Source organism: Neovison vison, chromosome 11 (assembly GCF_020171115.1).
Source record: "Neovison vison isolate M4711 chromosome 11, ASM_NN_V1, whole genome shotgun sequence".
NCBI lineage: Eukaryota > Metazoa > Chordata > Mammalia > Carnivora > Mustelidae > Neogale > Neogale vison.
Genome location: NC_058101.1, coordinates 68,840,415 through 68,860,361, shown reverse-complemented (window position 1 = coordinate 68,860,361; position 19,947 = coordinate 68,840,415). Strand labels below are relative to the sequence as shown.

The 19,947-nt window shown below is 51.6% G+C and overlaps 1 protein-coding gene and 1 non-coding gene across 4 annotated transcripts in view; one reads left to right on the top strand and one right to left on the bottom strand.

Moving 5' to 3' along the window:
* Positions 1 to 385: 385 nt before the first annotated feature.
* The window catches only part of PCGF3 (polycomb group ring finger 3), a 52,672-nt gene continuing 33,110 nt past the window's right edge, over positions 386 to 19,947 (top strand). The window contains exons 1-3 of one of the 3 annotated variants that reach the window (XM_044268001.1): positions 489 to 562; positions 16,978 to 17,018; positions 17,355 to 17,507. Coding sequence is in view for 1 of the 3 variants with exons in the window: in XM_044268000.1 (XP_044123935.1) it covers positions 386 to 562 (177 nt within the window). In the remaining 2 variants the exon portion in view is untranslated. Of the gene's footprint in view, positions 563 to 16,137; positions 16,178 to 16,977; positions 17,019 to 17,354; positions 17,508 to 19,947 lie in introns of those variants that run through there. The other 2 variants (XM_044268002.1, XM_044268000.1) reach the window with 2 other exon arrangements.
* Positions 19,035 to 19,139, bottom strand: LOC122890768. Its single transcript, XR_006381191.1, has one exon. It is a non-coding gene; the product is annotated as a U6 spliceosomal RNA (small nuclear RNA).

Sequence of the window (19,947 nt, the reverse complement as noted above, 5' to 3'; positions counted from 1 at the left end):
CTGGTGCACGGAGAGCGCTCGGTGCTAGGTCCCAGAAAGGACTGGATCGCAAGAACAAGACCGACTCTGCCACAAGAACGTCCCGACCCACGCGCTAGCTTCAGCGCCGGCTGCTTACTGAGTCCTGTGTGCAGCAGGACGCTCCCCCAACTCCTGCGCAGCACCCGCGGACCACGCCCCCTCCAGTCCCGCCCCCGCAATCCCCCGCCTCCTCTGCGAGCCCCGCCCCCGGCACCGTCGCAGCTCCTGCTCCCTCGGTGGAGCCTTGCGCAAAGCGCCTGCGCCTGTGACCACGCCCCGGCCGCGCCTTCGGGCCCCGCCCCCTAATGGCCCCGCCCCCTCCCGGCTGCGGGGTGGGAGCCGGGCCGCGCAACGCGCATGCTCTATGCGCGGCGCCCCCGACTCGCCGCTCGGCTCCGTTCGGGCATTTCCGCCTCTTTGTTTTAAACTCCGGACGGGTTTTTTTCTCCTGCTCTTGGGGGGGACCCGGAGGGAGCGGCGCCCCCCCCACTCCCGACGCTGCCCCCGCGTGCGCCCAGCTCGCCCGCAGCCGAGACGGCAGGTCAGTGAGTCCGCGCCCCGCCTGGCCTGGCCCGCGGCGCCCGCTCCTCAGGCCGCGGCCTCGGCCGGTGTGCGGGCCCGGAAGGCTCGGAACCCCGGCCCGCGCCCTTGCGCCCCTCGTCGGTCCTGCCCGCGGAGCCCCGACATGGCTCGGCATGCTCCGGGCACTGGCCGGACCCACGGGGCCGGGACCCGGGACAGGTCACGGGGAAGGGCCGGACCCCGGGACGGGTCATCTGGGAGGGACCGGAGAGAACCGGACCCCGGGACGGGCCAGCTGGGAAGGCCAGACCCTGAAACGGTTCACGGAGGAGGGCTAGACCCCAAACCCACCAGACAGGAAGCGCCGGACCCTGACATAGGTCACCGAGGAGAGTCCAGCCCTGGGATGGGTCATCCAGGAGGGTCCAACCCCAGTACGGGTCACCAAGGAGGACTGGGACCTTGAGAACGGACAGGAGCCAGAGAGGGCTGGACTCTGAGATAGGTCACTGAGGAGGGCCAGACCCCAGGATCTGGCAGGACCCAAGGAGGACTGGAGCCCTGGGCTGGGTCACTGAGGAGGGCCAGGACACCAAGACTGGCCCCAAAGAGGGCTGGGATCCTGGAACAGTCCTGTGAGCACTTCTGAGGCCCTGATACAGCCCCTTCCGAGAGGGAGGCCAGGACCCTGGGACCGTACCTTATGGAGGAGGGTTCATCCCATGCTATAGGCTCCGGGGATGACCAGGGCCCCAGGTAGGTCATTTGAGAACATCTGGTTGCTGGGGCAGGACCTTGAAGAAGCTAGGCTCTCCAGGAGGGCCAGGACCCTGACAAGAGCTAGAACTTGGAGACAGGACCCTCAGAAGGCCTGAACTCCTGAATAAGTAGATAGAAATCACCCAGACCCCAAGAGTGAACTATATGGGATGCTGGAACCCCAAGCCAGCCTTCCAGAAGGTTGGACCCCTAGGGCAGGGGCCCTTAACGTGTCCATTCTACGCAACCGGATCCACCTGCTGTGAAGGCTTGGGAGCATTGGGGATCCTGGTCACCTGAGCCCTACAGTGCAAGTCCCTCTGAGGCCCCCGAGCACCCTGATGTTAGGAGCACCTGGGCCAGGCCTACAGACCTTCTGGCCTTCAGCAGATGCTGCCTGGCTGGGCCCCAGGGGCACATGTGAGGCAGGGTGGGGACCCATCCTCATACCTATAGGGATTCAAGTGGAGCTCCTAGTCCGAACTCAAGCCAGCACTGTGCTCACTCCCCAGATCCAGAAAGCTGTCCCCTACCCTATTCTTCAGCACCTACACCGGGCTACTGTCTTTTGCCTTGGCTATGTGGTCAGTGTTCATTACCTTCAACCACTCCAGCCCTTCTCTCCCTCCACTGGTGGAGGTCATATGGTTGTGTAGGTGTGCCCTCCATCCTCAGGATGTCCTTTCACAGGTGTCCAGGAAGGTCCAGGAGGGGTGGGTCCAACCAGGAGTGTTGGAAGCCTAGGAAAGTGTTTTGGGGGCGCTGGCCCAGGGCAGGAAAGTTGGAGCCGATGAGCATATATATCAGGTGAGTGAATTAGGCACCTTCTCCACTCCAGGAAAGGAAAATATTAAAGGACCTAACAATGGGGGTCTTTGCTTCTCTGAAACCTTTGAATGACACTTTCATCTAAAACTAGCCTGTGTTCTCCTTTAATTTGAAAGTGCTGATGAAAAAGTAGGGTGTGGTATGTGCTACTCTTTGACTGGGGACTGGCTCCAGAGTGCGTCCAATAAGATAATGCTGGAGGAGTTTGAGAGAATGAAAAGCCCAGGAGGGCAAGGGCATTGTCCAGCTCAGCTCCCAGAACTGGCTGCCTGGTGTGAGGTCAGCAGGTAGCGCACAATTATTAAATGAAGAAGTGAGTGTGTGAATGAATGGTGAAAGGCAGGAATACTTGTAGAAAGATCAGTGTGTGTTAGGCTTGCAAACTGATCCAGAGATTGGGCAGTAGGATGAGATAAAAATCTAACACTCTGAGCTCTATGAACTCCCGAAAGAGACACTTGAACTGGTCAGTTCAGTATTTCACTTTGTGCCACAACTTTACTGCCTGGTTACTTGGGAGAAGACCCATTTAGGTTTTCAGATTGGCATATAAGACCAAATCTAAAGCAAATGGAGTCCCCAAATAGTCCAGCTTAGGAACTTTATTCGCCAAATGTAACCACATTTGGGACCTTCTTACTCAACACTTCCTTCTGATTTTTTTGTTGTTGTTGTACTTCTGTACCTTTTTTAAAACTTAATTTGTTTTCTGAAGTTTTGGAAAAGACTTGCCAAATTGGGCATTCAGCTTTGGTTAGGTTAATTTCTTATTTTTGCATTTTTAAAGGTGTGATAGTCCTGCATGGTTGCATTATTTATATATTGCTGCCCAACAAATTACCCCAAAACTTAGTGCCTTAAAACATTAGTTAATTATTTTACCATTTCTGTGGATCAGGAATCCAGGCACTGCTTAGCTGAGTCCTCTGGCTCAGAGTCTCATAAGACTGCCTTCAGAGTGCTGGCTGGAGCTGTGGTCTCATCTGAAGGTTTGACTGTGTGTTTGTGCTTCCAGGCCTGCTTGCTCGGCCACTGGGGCTCTTGATAGGGCAAGTCAGAGGGAGCCAGTGCACAAAAGAGAGCAAGCAAGAAGGCCACAGTCTTCGAGACCTAATCTTGGCTTGGACATCCCATCCCTTTTGCCATATTCTGTTTGTTAGAACCTCGTCACTGGATTAGGGTTAGGCTTAGAGTGTGTGTACTGGGCGTGGGGGTGATGGTCACTGTGGCCATCTTAATGCTTGTCACTTAGCAGATTTCAGCTCATATAGGGCCTGTACTTGAGAAATACCCGCAAGTCAATTAGCAGAATTGGATAGAGAACAGTGCATTCAGTAGAAGGTTGCAACAACTCAGCTCTCTTTGATTGTATAGGTTCCTCTGATGTCACCATAATGACCACAGCCACTGGAACTTACACAGGGAGGGAAGATGAGTTATAAATAGGGAAGATGCTTGGGAATTACACCTGGGACAAACCATAAGCAACTCCCCTGCCAACCCTGCAAATTAAATTGAGTGCTGTAGAATTCTTGGATAGCTTCAAGTTCAATGATTTCAGTGTTTCCAGAGCATCATTTTAGTCCTGCTCGAGATTTTGCTCCAGGAATTATAAACTGACCTTTGTAAAAAGTTTTTCAGGAGTAAGATCCTGAGACATTTTAGATATTTGACGCTCGTAAAGAAATCATGCTCCAGGAGCCAGAATGTAAGGGCCTCAGTGCTCAGGGCCTGTGGCTCCTTGGAGCTCATGGACTCTGGTGCCATGCCTCTCTCTGGCACCCCATGCGGGGGCTGGAGTGAGGGCTGTAAAGTGCACTGTGGAAGCCCTCTGCAGAGGGATGTGTCCCCTCCTGCTGCCCAGTTCTTTCTGGACCTGCTGGGGTCCAGGTCTTACTAGTGGGAGGAAGGGGCCTGTTGCCAGTGATTGGAATTACTTACTTGAGTTGTTAGGTTGAATTATAAAGGAAGGTTTATTTTGGTTTATACTTATGCTTTCTCGAATGCCAGGATTTATTATTTCATTTGAAGCTATTTACTTATTGGTCAGAATCGAATTTGAAATTGAAAATGTAATTTTACTATTGAAATATGTTGAGGTTTGGAGACAGTTTCTTACTACCCTTAAGATATTTGCTGTTTGTAGTACAGAAATTGCTGCCCAATTCATTGTGCTTCAAAAAATGGAACTATACTGCTCTACAAGTTGATAGTTTATCATTAAATTTTAAGAAGTAAGACCTCTAAAAATAATAAGCGTATCTTTTCTGATCTGCCATGTTCCTCCCTACAGAACTGAATTCTCTGAAGGCCAAAGGACAACAATAATGAAATGCTTAACACATGATGAGAGAGTTAAGGTGTGAGCCTTGCTTAGGCACATCTTCAGAACTGTCTGTTAAATTAAGCAAAACTCATTGATAAAAAATAAAATGGGCTAGAAAATATATCCTTAAAAACTAATTGTGGGGTTGATTGCTTTTTTGAAGAGAACTTCTTACATTCAGGTGAACGTGGAGAGTGGAAGTTAATTGGATTATTTTGCAAATGAATCAGTATTCACTGGACTTTGCTACATGCTGTTAACGCTACATGCTGTTAACGTATTCCAGATGTTTAGCAAGAAATATGCCAACAGTAGAAAGCTGTCTGCGTTCTTCTTTGAAGCCCCTGCTAACTGTGGGTTTTATGGGGGCAGAAAGTAGTGATGCTCAGCAGGGCCTGGCCAGTGTTAGATGCGCAACAAAGAATTGAAGTCTGATCTTCATTCACACCTTGTGTGGCCCTGTCTTGGAGATACTGTGTGTGTCAGCTCATCTGGTTCTTAAAGCCATCCCACGTCTGCTCTCTCTGATCACCCTGTGTGCCTGGGAGGAAACAGATGCAGGCCGTGGCTGGGATGTGAGGAGCAGAGAAGGGTCAGCCTTTCCATTTTTATTTCAGAAAAAAACACAGTGGAGGAAAACGGAAAGGATTCTATACCCCACCCTGATCTAGCAATTTTTTATGCTTTGCCGTGTTTGCTTTATCTCTTTTTTCTAAATATTTATTGTCACTGAATCATCTGAAAGTAGCTACCTCCCAATCCCTTCAGTAATTCTGGGCCTATGGGTCATGGGATCAGGATGGAGATGTCTCCGCACAACCACAGTGTCATTCTCACACCTGAGAAATGGGCACTCGGTTCACATACTAGCTAATTTTCTGTTCATTTTCCAATCTCCTGACTTGTCTCAGGAATGTCTTCTGTGGCGTTTTCCCCAACCAGATCCAGGCAGGGTCCTGAGATGGCACAGGGTGTCCTGCGCCCTGGATGAGGCGTAGATGGGTTCCCTGGGTGGCACTGGGGGTCATAGCCCCTGTGTCTTCTCAGGTTTCCCTCTTGCCCTCCACAAGGTTGACTTTTGCAGGCTGTGTGTCACACCTGGATTTTTCCGATTCTTCACTTACGATGTCATCCACCTTTGTTGTCCTTGTGTACTCTGAACTGAAGGAATGGGGGAGAGGCCAAGTCAGGCTGCAGGTCTGGGAGATGCCTTCGCAGGGGCCAATGAGTGCTTCACGTTGCGCCATCGGGGACACCCAGTCAGGTCCTGTTACTTGGGTCAGTCCTGCCAGCCACGCTTCTGGGGCCACAGTTCCCAGTGTCCTGCCATGGGAAACTCAGCCAGGCCCTTCCTGTCCCATTTCTGATGGGGACGCAGCCTCTGGCCATTTCATCCTTCCTCACAGGCACATGGGCAAGCCCTGCTCCTCTGTGCCAATGCTTTAAGCAGACTTTGTAGAGAGTTCAGTGCATGGAAAGGGTTTGAAATTGCTAATGGAAATAGGAATTTTGCTGACAAGTAACATTTCTTTACCCTAAAGTAAGTGCCTTTCTTACTGTAGAGACAGGAATGGCTAGAGGCAGTTGGTTTCCCCCAATCTTTTGTTAAAGGCAGCCTGGCGACAAAGAATCAGAAACCACAAGGGAGGTGTCTTAGTCAGCCACCACAGCAGAACGTCATAGACGGAGTGGTTTAAGCAGCAGGCATTTATTTCTCACTGTCCTGGGGGCTGAAGCCAAAAGCCAAGGTGCCAGTCGATGTGGCTTGGGGTGCAGGCCGGCTGCCTCCTGGCGGTGGAAGCCCTCTTCTAGCACCTCTTGCACGGACGCTAATCGCATCCGGGCCCATCCTTACACATCTGACCATGTTGCCCAGATGCTCCGTCTTGGGGCATGGCTTAGGGCGCCAACACAGGAATTTGAGGTGGGCACAGTTCAGTCCAGACCAAGGGGCTGCAGCTTCTGCCACTTGTTTATTAACCTGTTCCTTGTCTCTAGAATTGGGAGAATAGTTGCCAAATGAAAATGTCCCCAGAGCTTGTGGTCACTCTGTTTTACATGCTTGGGAAACTGGCCCTTTCTTCGGCTATTTAACTCCATGTCTTTAAATACAGTTACATTAATTTTCTAACACTGCATAACAACTTGCCTCAAAATTAGTGGCTTAAAAGGACACTGGCTTACTAGTCCCAGTTCCATGGGTTGGAAGTCTAGCACAGTGTGGCTGCTCTTCTGCCCAAGGCCTCAGAGGCTGAAATCCACGTGCTGGGCTGAGGCTCTCATCTGGGACTCGGGTCATCTTCTGAGCTCACTCACCCACCTCCTGTGGTTGTTGGACTGAGGTTCTGCTTTGTTGCAGGCCATCAGTTAGGGGCTGCCCTCAGCTCCTAGAGGCCCCACAGTTCCTCTTCCAAGGACTGTGGGTAGTTGACAGCAAGTTGCTTTCTGCCGGGCCGGTAGGACTTGCCCCTCTGTCCTGCTCTTCTCCTGTGAGCTGGAGAAAACTCTGCTTTGAATGACCGTGCTATTTGGCTTACACTGTTTTAAGGTCAGCTGATTTGGAACCCTAATTACATCCTCAAAAATCCCTTTGCAGCAGTACCTAGGGTTAGTAAGGTGGGAGACTGAAGTATGCCAGGACCCAGAATCTCATGGCCATCTCAGGATTCTGTCTGCCATAGTCCTGCTGCCCCCAAATTCATATCCTCCCAAATGCCAAATACACCTGTCCCTCTTCTGAGGTTCCCCAGGGTCTTGTCCCACGGTAGCACCAGCTCAGAGTCCCAGACTTGCCTGAACCACAGAGTTCTGGAATCGCATCCTCTGGATCACCTGCTTGGTGCAGTCCACTGGCTGCTACTCCTGGACACTTGTGAACCAAGTGAGACAGATCGCCTTCCCAGCACCCCACCCTCACCCCCCAGCAAGACAGGTGTAGATTACCAGTTGAGAATGGAGGAGTGGACATAGCAGGGAGTCATAGGCCCAAAGCAGTTCTGAAATCCGGTGGGGATGCCCCATTGGGATTCTTGATTAGGTTTTGAGCTCAGGGTGAGCCCGCTTGTTCTGTGCTTCGCCCTCTGGGCTCTTGTTTCTATCCTGAGTTGGCCTTTTTCATGAAGGGGGTTGCATGTCTGCAGCAGAGCCAACTCATCAGTTGGCTGCTACTGGAAGAGTCCTGGGGTCCTGCAGCCCCTTTCCACAACATGTTTTTCATCTCCAGGGGTTGGATCTGGGAGTTAAAATGGGTATGATTATATAATGATCTGTTTTACGGTTGAGTTCTAATCTCACCTTCCCTCTTTCCTGACATTATCTGACATTACTGTCTCCTGTTCCAAATTCTCAAGGATCGTGTCTGAGCTCGTGCCCTCCTTGGCCCTCTGTCCTCGTCCCCCTGTCCCGTGTGGATGCCTCGTCCTCCAGGCCAGCCGGCCGCAAAGTGATCCTCTTGCACTTCGGGGGCCCCTTGCCCCGTCGGTGGGGTGCCTGCTGCTCTGACCCCCTCCCTCCGGGTCCAAGGTCAGATGTTCCTCCGCACCGGCTCTCCTCTGGTCACTGTCTAAAGCAGCCCCTCCACCTGTTTCCTCTGCTTCGCTGCCTTCCTCTGCTTTCTTCACGGTGCTCATCACTCTTTGCTGATGAGTTTGTCATGTCTCGTCACCAGCTGGAATGGGAGCTCCCTGAGCACAAGGCCTGTGATAACATGTGAGCACACTTGTTGTCTCCATAGGCATGCCTGGGATGAGTATTTGAGCACCTTTCCTGAGACGTCGGAAAACACCATGGCTTCCATCCATACTTGGTTGATAGTTTGGCTGGATGTAGAATTCCACATGAAAGTCTCTTTTCCTCAGAACTTGGGAAGAATTACTTCTTTTGCTGGTAGGATTCACTGTTGCTGATGAAAAGTCTGGTGCTGAGTCCCACTCCACTGTGAGCTCCTTTCCTCCCAGAACCTGTAGGACCCTTTCTTGTACCCTTGATGTCTTTCGCTTCCAGGACTTGGTTAGATGTGGGGATTTTCCCTCACTGTGTCAGGCACTCAGGCCTTTGTGATCTGATGGTTCTTCCAGCTGGGGAAATACTTGAATAATTTTTCCCAAATCATGAAATACTACCTACAAATGAGCATAGAGAAAGATACAATGAACACCTGTGTACTTATTACCCAGCTTAAGAAATAAAATATTAAAGTATATTTGAAATCTCCTTATCTCGGTTTTCTGTTTTTTCTAAAACACCTGTTGGTTGGATGTTGGATCTTTTCCATTTCTTATCTTAATCTACTCTTTGAGAAGATTTTCTCTACTTTATCATATAACCTTTTTATTGAAATTTTAATAGCTCCAGTCACATGGCTGGCATTATAGTATAGGGAGATGGGCAGTAACATAAATAGGTGTATTATAAATTCGAGGGTAATATCTTAAATTTGTGGTGTGTGCACACTGGGCATGTAATTGTCAACAAGATGGTCCCTAAAGGCGTTGCTGGATAGATGACATTTGATAAAAGGCTTGATGGAGGTAGTAGGGTAGTTCCCGTGTATCCACCTGAGAGACGATGTTCCAGCTACAGTAGGTGCAAGGGCCATGAGGTGGGAGTACATCTAGAATGTTCTAGAACTAGCAAGGAATCCACCATGGCCAGAGTGGAGTGAGAGGGGTGGCTTGGGGCCTCAGTGGCCACTGGAAGGCTCAGGCTTTCCCTGGGCCCTTGGAGAGTTTTATACCACAAAGCCACCTGCTCAGACTCGGAATTCCTGGGAGCTGCATCGGGATGAGTGTGGCTTGGTGTGCCTGAACACAGTCCAGTAGGGTAAGTGTGAGGGGTATAGTTGTCCTTACCTCTTACACATGGGTGCCAAGTAAGTGAGAAGCCGCAGATGGGATGAGCCGGTGTGGACAGGAAATCCAGACTACACACTTGGAGATGCCAGCTTTCCAAGTGGATCACAGGTGGTTAGTCTGAATTTGGGGTCAGGGAGCATTGAGTGGCCTAAACATGGAAGTGAGAGGCCAGTGGGATGTGACTGAAAGTGGGTGGGCTGGGCTCAAGGGACAGGCGCCTGGAAGCCCACCCTGGGGACTGTATCTCAGATCACTGACTTCCAAATGTATATAAACCCTTAATTTAAGAAGTGAAGATTGGGAGTAAATTCAGCAAGGGACATGGTCATCAGTCTGCCATATCAGTGAATTCCTAGTCACTCATTTAACACATTAGGCATCCTGTTGTCCTCAGAACACCCAGTGATGGGAAGAGCAGCTGTGGGTGGTGGCCTGTGGCATCCCTGAGTGGGGAAGCAAGGACAAGCCTGGGGAGGCAGTCCTCAGCTTTTTCCAGGGCTGAGACCTTGGTGACCTAGGGGTGGGGGTAGGGTGTCAGGTCCAAGTTAGGGGAGATGATGGAGCAGGGACTTCACTGTCCTTTGAGTCATGAACACTTTTCAGAGTCTGAATTCAAAGCAGTTTTTTGTTATTCATTATATTTTTAAAAAGCTTTTGTGAAGTACGTAGCCACATAGAAACACATCTAAAGTTTCACTTTCTTTCATTATCTTAACCTGACTTCAATGTCCCAGCAAGGCACATTTATGATACGGTTCTGTTCGTCTTGAGATGGCAGTGAATTCTGGGTATTTGGCCCATGTGTGGAGTGTCCATTCCTGCAGGCCTTGCCTGAGGACCTGGTGATTCTGTCCTCGAGTGCACGAGCCCCATCATGTGCCAGAGCCCTGCTGGGGAGCTGGACCATGCAGGGAATGGGTTAGCTGGGTGCCACAGGGAGACTAGTGAGGCACCGGATTCCTGGGAGGCAGGATGGTGGAGTCAGGGAGGCCATAAAGAAGAAGCTGCAGTGACCAGACACCAGAAAGTAGGGCTCTTCCTGAAGCACGTACTATGTGCCAACACAGGTGCTCTAGTTGGGGGAGAGAGGAAAAGGAAGGCCCATCAGATGGGACAGCAGGTGTGGAGACACATAAGCATCCAAAATCGGAGCAGGCTGGTTTGGGAGGAGAGGGCACTGGGCATGGGGCAGAGTTCAGCATTTGGGTGATTTTCTTGTGGAAATGGATGAAGACAGAAATCTCTCTGGTTGATTGGGCAGCTCTGGGCTGGGTGCTCTGCCAGACATCATGGCCAGCAGTGAGGGAGCAGCCTGAGCCCTGCTGTGGGGGTTCACAGTGCCACGGGGGGGCAGGCTGGGCACAGCACCCAGAAGAGGCTGACAGTGTGGGGACAGGATAGCAGCGGCGTTAGATTTGGTGCTGTGATCACCCGACCAGAGGGCTCAGGGAGCCAGCCTGATACCCTGAGGATGGAGGGCCGGGCTGGTGGGAATGGTGCGTACACAGCCAGAGGCAGGCGAGGTCAAGGGGCATGGACATGCCCTGATGTGGACACTGATCGTGGGTGGAGTCCTGATGTGGATGGGGCTTATGGGACGGGAGCATGGCAGGAGGGCATGGCTGGATCCTTTCAAGGCTTTCATGCGGGAAGGACATGTCTGATTTGCTTTTCTATGTGTTGCTCAGACTTGTCCACGAGATTGAATTTGTGGTGAGAGTGGGCATAGGGAGGCCCATCCTGGGTTCTTCTGCCATCTGTATGGGAGCCATGGTGTGTCCAGGGGATGGCCGTGGGCATGGAAGGCGGACAGAGGGCATGGCATTCAGGAAGAAACGGGCAGGACTGGGGTGAGGGAGGAGAGGAAAGTATGACCCCCGCACAGGCAGCTGGTGCTTGGATGTGGTTAGGGGTGGGAGGGGAAGCAGGTTGACAGTTTCTTAAAAAGTTGTCAAGCAGCCTCATGTGGCCCCCTGGTCGGTGTTTACTCCAGAGCATCTGTCCACACGACGCTGTGGCCATGAGTCCCTGACACCCCCACAGGAAACAGCCCAGGTCTCTGTCTGCTGCTGAGCAGGCCAACAACAGGGCAGTGGACGCTGCTCAGAATAAGAACGAGCTGTGGGTGCTGCGTGAGCGAGCCCCAGAAGAGGACAAGTGAGGGGAGCCGAGTCATATGACGCCACGGACACAGCCCCCGGAACACATGGCCTCAGTGCAGTTCCCGGGCAGATCGGGGTCTCTGGGGTGAGGGTCAGTATCTCCACTGGGCTGGTCCTTTCCCAGGCGAACGTCGAAGCTGAATCGTCTCTCTAAAATACGTGTAGTTTATGTTTTGTCAAGTATTTCTCAGTAAAGCTGTTTGGTGAAGGTTAAAGTATTATGATCAACTTTGTGTTAATGATTTTTTTTAGAAGATTGTATTTATTTATTTGACAGAGAAAGAGACAGCAAGAGAGGAAACACAGGCAGGGGGAGCGGGAGAGAGAGAAGGAGGCTTCCCGCTGAGCAGGGAGCCCAGTGCGGGACTCAGTCCCAGGACCCAGGATGATGACCTGGGCCAAAGGCAGACGCTTAGCAACAGAGCCCACCGGGCACCCCAGGTACTGATGATTCTGATTAAGTTTTCCTGGAAACAGAGCAGGAGACTTGAAGGTTCTCGTGAGACGTGGTGGGGGAAACGAAGCACACGCGCTGGCTGTGGATTTATGGGAGGAGGCAGGTATTCTGGGGACCCCAGGCAGGCGGGCCTGAGGGGGGTCTGGGCTGCCGCTGGAACAGAGGGAAGGGCAGGTGGGTCTGGCCCCGAGGAATGTGCTTCCGGGGAGGCCCACCAGTAGGGGCACTGCTGTCACGCTGCATCCCTGGGCCAGGGTGCACAGCTCATCGGTGGCTGGGGAGCCCAAGCTGTGCGTGTGTTGGCGTGGGAAGACAGCTGGGGTAGCTTTGTGGTTCTGAAAGCCCCATGGCATTGCATCATCCGTTGTCTGAGGGCGGCTTTCCATTTTCCAGTAAAAATGAGGGTGTGTATGTACATGTTCCAAGTATTAAAGGACATACCCACAGAGGGAAATACACAATTACATTAAGGACAGCAATTCGTTTGGGGGGACTGGGGTTGTAGGGATTTTCCTTAGTGTTATTCTTTACTTTCCAAATCATGTTGAGTAAAGGTGCATATTACATCCACACTGCAAAAAGCCCGGTGTATTTACCTAACAGACAGACCAGGCTGACAGAGGTGCTGGTGCACCACGGGAATGGAGGGCTGGGGAAGCATCCCCCAATGGGCGCTCACAGGAGTCAGAGGGAGGGCGTGACCCAGCCGGGCTCTTGCGGCTGAGGGGCCAGGCTAGGGGCACTGTGCACAGGAGTGCACAGGGAGCCTGGGCCTTTTTGCACAGGATGACTGCCTGCAAGACTGCGGTGGGCCTGAAATTTGTGGCGGAGAGACATGCCACCCCGCCCTTCTGGAAGGCTCCAGCACTGGTGCAGTGCATGATGGAGCCAGCCCCCCTGCCTTAACCACAGCAGGGAGCCACGTGGGAGGGGTCGGCCTGGCCACAGTCAGGGCAGTGACCGGAGATCCTGCAGATAGTTTATGTTGGTAATGTCCTCATCACCGGGATCTCACTGAGAGCAGTCTGTCGGGGTGGGGGGCCAGCAGACACAAGGGAGGTGTTCACCAGTGAGGCCCAGCTGTGGCAGACCCTCATTGGGATTTTTTTTTTAAGATTTTATTTATTTATTTGACAGCGAGAGATAACAAGCAGGCAGAGAGAGAGGAAGGGAAGCAGGCTCCCTGCCGAGCAGAGAGCCCGACGCGGGACTCAATCCCAGGACCCCGAGATCATGACCTGAGCCGAAGGCAGCAGCTTAACCCACTGAGCCACCAAGGCGCCCCCCTTATTGGGATTTTAACTTGCATTTCCAGGGTTACTAATGAAGCTGAATGTTTGAAAATACACTTATTTGGATTTTCTCTTCTGTAAAGTGCCTGTGGTTCCTTTTATTGCTTGGAGCAGGAGTTGGCAAATGTTTTTGAGCAAATAATGTAGCTTTCTGGGCCATATGGTGTCAAAACTCCTCCATCCCAAAGCAGGGACAGGCAGGACACAGGTGTGTGAGTGTGGTGGGTCCCGCTCAGTCTCTCTTCCCAGAGCAGCCTCGTGGAGCCCTGTCTGGACCATCGTCTCAGGTGTGACTATTTCCACTCTTGTGTTTTGTGATTATCTGAGGTACTTATTTTTAACGTAATTGATTTTATTAGTTGTTCCCTTTGTGGTTAGTGCTTTTTGATTCTGTAATCTTTTCCTCCCCTGAGGTCAGGAGGATTATTTGCCCTAGTATCTTCCAAAGGTTTAAATTTTGCTCTCACGTTTGGTCTTCGTCCACCTGGAACTGATTATTTAGGGATAAGGGTAGGGGAGATGCCTGGTATAAAGTAGGAGTTTGTTTTTATTTTGTTTTTCCAATTTCACCTCCAGGAATGTTTGTTGTAGTTTTTTAAAATTTTAGAATGCGCTTTTTTTAAAAAAAATTTATTTATTTATTTATTTGACAGAGATCACAAGTAGGAAGAGAGGCAGGCAGAGAGAGAGGAGGAAGCAGGCTCCCTGCTGAGCAGAGAGCCCGATGCGGCACTCGATCCCAGGACCCTGAGATCATGACCTGAGCCGAAGGCAGCGGCTTAACCCACTGAGCCACCCAGGTGCCCCTAGAATGCGCTTTTTAATGGAGGTAACAGTTTACACACACTGAAGTTCACCGCAGCTTTCATGCTGTGTGGTTGGTGTCTTTTGGTGCATCTGTGACCACACCCCACTCCTGACCCAGAACGCTGCCATCTCCTCAGACTTCCAGCCACCAGTCCCTGCCACAGGCCATCCCATGGGGTCCCAGATCTGCCTTTTCTAGAACTGTGTGTCCAGTGGGACATGCACCATGAAGTTCTTGTGCCTGGCTTCTGTCCTTTGTTCATTTTGGTTGCTGAGCAGTACCCACTTGTGGATGGACCACTTTCTGTTCCCACCACCGCTAACAAGCACTGTGGCTTTTTTCCATTGTGGGACTGCTATGAAGAAAGCTGCCTTGAACATTCAAGCGTAACCCTTTGAGTGTATATTTGTGTTTGTGTCTATTTTATTTATTTTTAGAGTGGTGAAGCTCAGGCAGAGGGAGTGAGAATTTAAGCAGGCTCCATGTCCAGTGTGGAGCCCGATGTGATGAAGCTTGATCTCACGACCCCGAGATCACGACCTGAGCCTCTATCGAGAATCAGACGCTCAACTGACAGAGCCACCGCGCAGCCCTATGTCCCTTTTAAACAGAGAACCTTTATTAGCTTCTAAATTTGCTAAGAGGTTTTTTTTTTTTAAATCATGAATGGATAATGAATCTTTTTTTTTTTTTTTAATTTTATTTATTTATTTATTTATTTGTCAGAGAGAGAGGGAGAGAGAGCGAGCACAGGCCGACAGAGAGGCAGGCAGAGGCAGAGGGAGAAGCAGGCTCCCTGCCGAGCAAGGAGCCCGATGTGGGACTCGATCCCAAGACGCTGGGATCATGACCTGAGCCGAAGGCAGCTGCTTAACCAACTGAGCCACCCAGGCGTCCCAATGGATAATGAATCTTACCAGATGATTTCTGTGCATCTTTGGAAAGATCTTATCATTTTTCTCCTTTTGTCTTTTGTCAGGTTACTTTTTTACTTCATAGTAAGCCCCGTTGTATTGTAGGGACAACCCTCATCTGTCAAGCATGCCCCTCCTGCTCAGACATTCCTGGGTCAGGTGACTCCGTGTGCTCACAGCTTTGACACTGATGGCCACCAGTGAGTTCAGTCTATGATTTTCCTTCAGTTCTGGTCTGATGTGTGTGTTGCCTTCATAAAATGAGTTGGAAAATACCGCCTTTTTGATTCTCAGAGTGGATTTGTCTGAGGAGATTGGTTTTGGCTCTTTGAATACTTGGTAGAATCCTCCAGACGGTGGGCCTGGGGTTTTCCTGATGACCATGTCCACTTCCTTAATCGTTACAGAACTTCTGGGTTTTCTGTTTCTACTTACCTCAATTCTGGTGAGTTATTTTTCTGGGAATATAAATTTTCAGCTTTATCAGCATAAAATTGTTCATAATTCATACTAATAGCTTAATTCTATTATTGCTCAATGTATCTTTCTGAAGGAGGGACTCATTGACCCAGTCCCCCCACCAGTGCCCCTACTTCCCCTACTCTGGTCTTATTGATAGCATTTATCACCTGTTAACATACGAAGTAATTTACCCGTGTATTGCGTTCATTACTTATTGTCTCTCTTCCTCCAGTAGGGTGTAGGCTCCAGGGAGCCTTTTTTGTGTGTCTTTCTCCTTCACGTAGGTCTAAGACCTTAGCTCAGGTGTCTGTTACCGTGTGTCTAGCAACAATACAACTTAAATAAAATAAAATCCACCGGAAGTTTCCTCATTCACACTCAACCAGATGTCAGGGGCTCAGCAGCCACCCTGCTGGGCGGAGGGGATTTCTCAGGAGTCCCACCAACCCAGAGCATTCTGGTCAGCCTGGTCCAGAGCCCGGCCCTGTGTTCTGTCTTTGTTCTCTTGTCAGTGCCTTAGACACACCTGTTAGTCTTCCTAACCAGCCAACTAACTCTCTTCCTCCTTCCCCTCCCTCCCTCTTTTCCTTTTTCTGTAGAAGTTAATTGAGCTTCAAAGATTAATTAATAAAAACTGCAGCATGGAAGTCTTGAAGAGTAAAAAATCACATAAACTGCATATAATGTGAACATCATTTCAGTATTACTAGGCCCACCGTTCCAAGGTTATATTTAGCCACGTTGTCAACCACCAGGGCCCAGTGCTTTCTCAGGTGCGTCCCGGCTTCAGAAGGGAGCAGGCATGGCACCTCCAGCCCTGCCTGTCCACCATCCCACCTGGAGGGTGGAGAGACCTCGGGGGAGGAGGGAGAGGCCCATGGGGGTCCCAGAGGAGTCTCAGATGGAGCCCCCACATGGCACCATGGCCAACAGCCTGACCCCCCTGGGGCCTCCAGGCTGGAGTGCAGACCTTACCCCCACAGATCTGAGAGCGACCTGTTGGCTCCCTCTCACCCAGAGTGGGAGCCCAGATCCTCCCAGAGGACTCACACAGCCCTCTCCGGGCCCCGACCTCAGCCCTTTGCTGGTTGGTGTCTGTTCCTGTCTCCACCCAGAACTCCGTGACCCCTGCTGGGGCCCAGAACCTAGCATGCAGCCTGTGTGCTCACCTTATGGGATATGAGGAGGGATATAAGGGTGCAAAACACACAGAAATCACAGACACTAAGTACAACTGTGCACTAGTCTCTGGGGCCTCCCAATGGGTCACCCCTGAGATCTCCCCCCTCCTCTGGCCTCATGTCACGTGACAGAGCCCCCTGCCTACCCCCACGCCTCCTGGGTGCTTTCCCAGCCCAACAGCCCCTGGGTCTTGGTGCCACCAGACTGCCACGGACATCTGCCCATGTCTTTGTGGCCGCTTCTGGTTCTTCACTGTCATCAATTCTTGTTTTCCATTTGGTTATTTGAAACAAGTAAATGGGCAAAGCCGAGGCTGCAGGTCCAGCAGCAGATGTGGGCTCCGTGTGGACAGTGTATGTGGGTGACGCCCCTATGTTGTGTGTCTCCACAGGCTTCAAAATGTAGCAGAGCGTCCCAGGCTGCCATGTACAGGTAAATGCAGTTTGAACGTGGATTTTTCTCTTCTTTCAGTGCATGTGAATTGCTTAAATTCACCTTGGAGTAGACTGTGTGAGTGTGCTACAGCCACAGAAAAAGTCGTCTCCTATAACTTCTCTAAAATGTAGTCTCTAACAGTTCTAGGGGCAGTTAGGGAGCAACCACTCACATATACCCAAACCGTCCCTTAATTAACCCTTCTGGTCAACTCTGTTCTGTTGTTTACTACATGGGACTCACCCAAGAATTCTGGAAAGAACATCATTACAGGACTTTGTGTGTTCTGTGTGAATGAGCTGATGTGAAATAACAGGGCTGTTTCTGTGCCAGAAAATGGACAGAGAGCAAGGGACAGAAGGGAGGCGCCGACGTGAAGACCCACAGGGCAGAGTGAAGCCGCTGGCGAGGACCTACAGCCTCAGAGCCGCAGCCTGAGCGCCCAATGCAAAGGCAGGAGGAGGGGACTGAAGACATCTAGAAGAGGTGAGGTGCGGTCTCCCCTGGCCTCCAGGCAGCCTTTCAGCAGCCTGTGTTGTGGCATGGGGAGGAACAACAGCTGTGAAAAGCCCACTGTTCACATTCACTGCTGACCTCTCCTGGGAGAGTCTCTAAGATGCACCCATCGAGGCATCTCAGGGTCTGCAGGCAGGTGTGTGTGCAAATGGTACAGGACTGACAGTCTTGTAGCACTTTCCTCCTCTGGCTCATGCCCACCTGGTGTCCAGTGTCCAGGGCTACACAGGGGCTGCCAAGCATGGGAGGCCTATGGGCAGGACGTCCGCCTGATGGCAACAGTGGACATGTCCCCTCTGAGTGCAGCTCCTCGTGGGCCTGAGGACAGGAGGGTAGTTGGCCTTGGGGCCCAGCTTGGGCAGAGCTGGTAGTTGGGCTGCCAGTTGGGAGACTCTTAGGGCTCTCTTATCTCCTAATGTGGGTGGTCAGCAGGTAGAGGGTCCCTTTTCCAGGCTGTCAGGGCTGTCCCCTTAGCCAGGCACTGTCAGGCAGCCTGCCCCTCTTGTCTTCCCTTGTCTCTTGCGACCTCCCTCCCTCAGGGGTCACCTCCTTTGGGGTTTCCTGTAGGTGAGACTCGTGTGTGCTCTTTTAGCAGGAGTCTCGTGAGGGGTGCTGTGTCCTTCATGGCTGACTCCAGGAGGCACAGCTATCTGTCTCTCATCTGATGCCCACCTGGGTATGAGCTGGTCACTCGGGAAGTGATGACTACACAGTGTTTCTACCTGGAGGCCTTGCTGTCTGTGCCTGAGAAGTGTTTGGTGGAGGCAGGGGGGAGGGGTCTTTGAGACTCTTTGAATCTTCCCTTCCTCAACAAAGCCTCCATTGGTGATTCCTGAGGAAACTGTCGCTGCGGTTTCTGTGGTGGCGGGTGACTTCTACTTCCATGTGATCAGCTCACCTTCTGGAAGGAAGAACGTCTCATGAACTTCATTTGGTGTTATTCTGTTGATAATGATCTGATTCATTCTGTTCGCCTGATGAGAGTGACTCCTTATCTTGAAGCCCCAGTTGTTCCCAGTGTGGCCGATGGTGCCCTTGGAGCCGGGGCCAGGTCCACTTGGGCCCAGTTCTGTTACATTCCCAGCCCGGCCTTATGTGAGCCATGTGCCTGTGCCCCCATGAACCTCACAGCAGACGGCGGTGTGTCCAAAATGGGACCTGGGCCACTTATGTGAGCCATGTGCCTGTGCCCCCATGAACCTCACGGCAGACGGCGGTGTGTCCAAAATGGGACCTGGGCCACTTATGTGAGCCATGTGCCTGTGCCCCCATGAACCTCACGGCAGACGGCGGTGTGTCCAAAATGGGACCTGGGCCACCAAGGAGCACTTACTCCCAGGCCCTTCCAGTGGACAGAACTGGGAGGTAGGTGTGCGAGTCCACACGCATAGGCACACACACGTCTTCATCTCCGTACCTACTGCTCACTAAGCATGAGCTCACACTGACCCCATTCCTCAAAGGGGCCAGAGGCCCCGTCTATGCCAGAGTGACCTGGGACTTTGCTTTGGCTTTACAAGTTTTCATGTTTCCCTTGAACTGGGGCCGTGCTAATCTGCTCTGTATCATTCTAACTTTAGTATATGTGCGGCCAAAGCGAGCCCTGTTTTGTCTTTTGTTTGGCAGCTCAGTTAACTTGGTGTTTGGGAAGAAATGTCATTGCTGAGCATGTTACAGTGGGATAGGAATATTTGTGTGTCCCGTGTCCTTAGTGGCTGGCATATAAACTGCTCGATAGAAGGTTGAGGACATGAGAACAGTGCTGAGCTGGGGCCAGCATGGGGCCTCACGCAAGATTTCCATGTCAACAGGCAGGCCCCTGTTTTCTGCTCTGCTTTGCTTGGGTTTCCTTCTCTCCTTTTATTTCCTACTCCACAAGGTGGTTTTGGGTTCCCCGAGGGCCAGCTACTTGACTGGGCCTCAGTGCACACACTTGCCAAGACCAGAGTACAAATCCACATCAGTTGAGAGCGAGTCCATCTTCCCCAGCTGAGGCTAGTTGGCCTGTAGAAACCCCTGTGAGAATGTTCCCCCAAGCTCCGTTTCATCTTTACTAGATTCCTCGTAACATCAGTGAGCCCCGGCCCACAGACACAGCTGGCTGCGAGGGAGGTGGGAAGGGCCCTCTCCCATGGGGACCGCGTGTCTTTTGAAGGGAGGAGAGATGTGGGTGAACAGCCAGAAGTATCTGCTTTTGTCTCATGTTCCACGCAAGTCCTGGAGCAGGACTGCGGTGTAGACACACTCCATTCTGTAGGTGATGCTAGCCTGGCAGGCCAGCCGATGGCAGTCACTTACTCTGGTAGTTTGTTGGTTCCAACAGTGCATCTCCAGAGTGCTGCTTCCTCCAGGGCCTTCACCTACTCATCCAGCCGCAAAGACCCAGCCGGGCCCCCGGCCACACTCACTG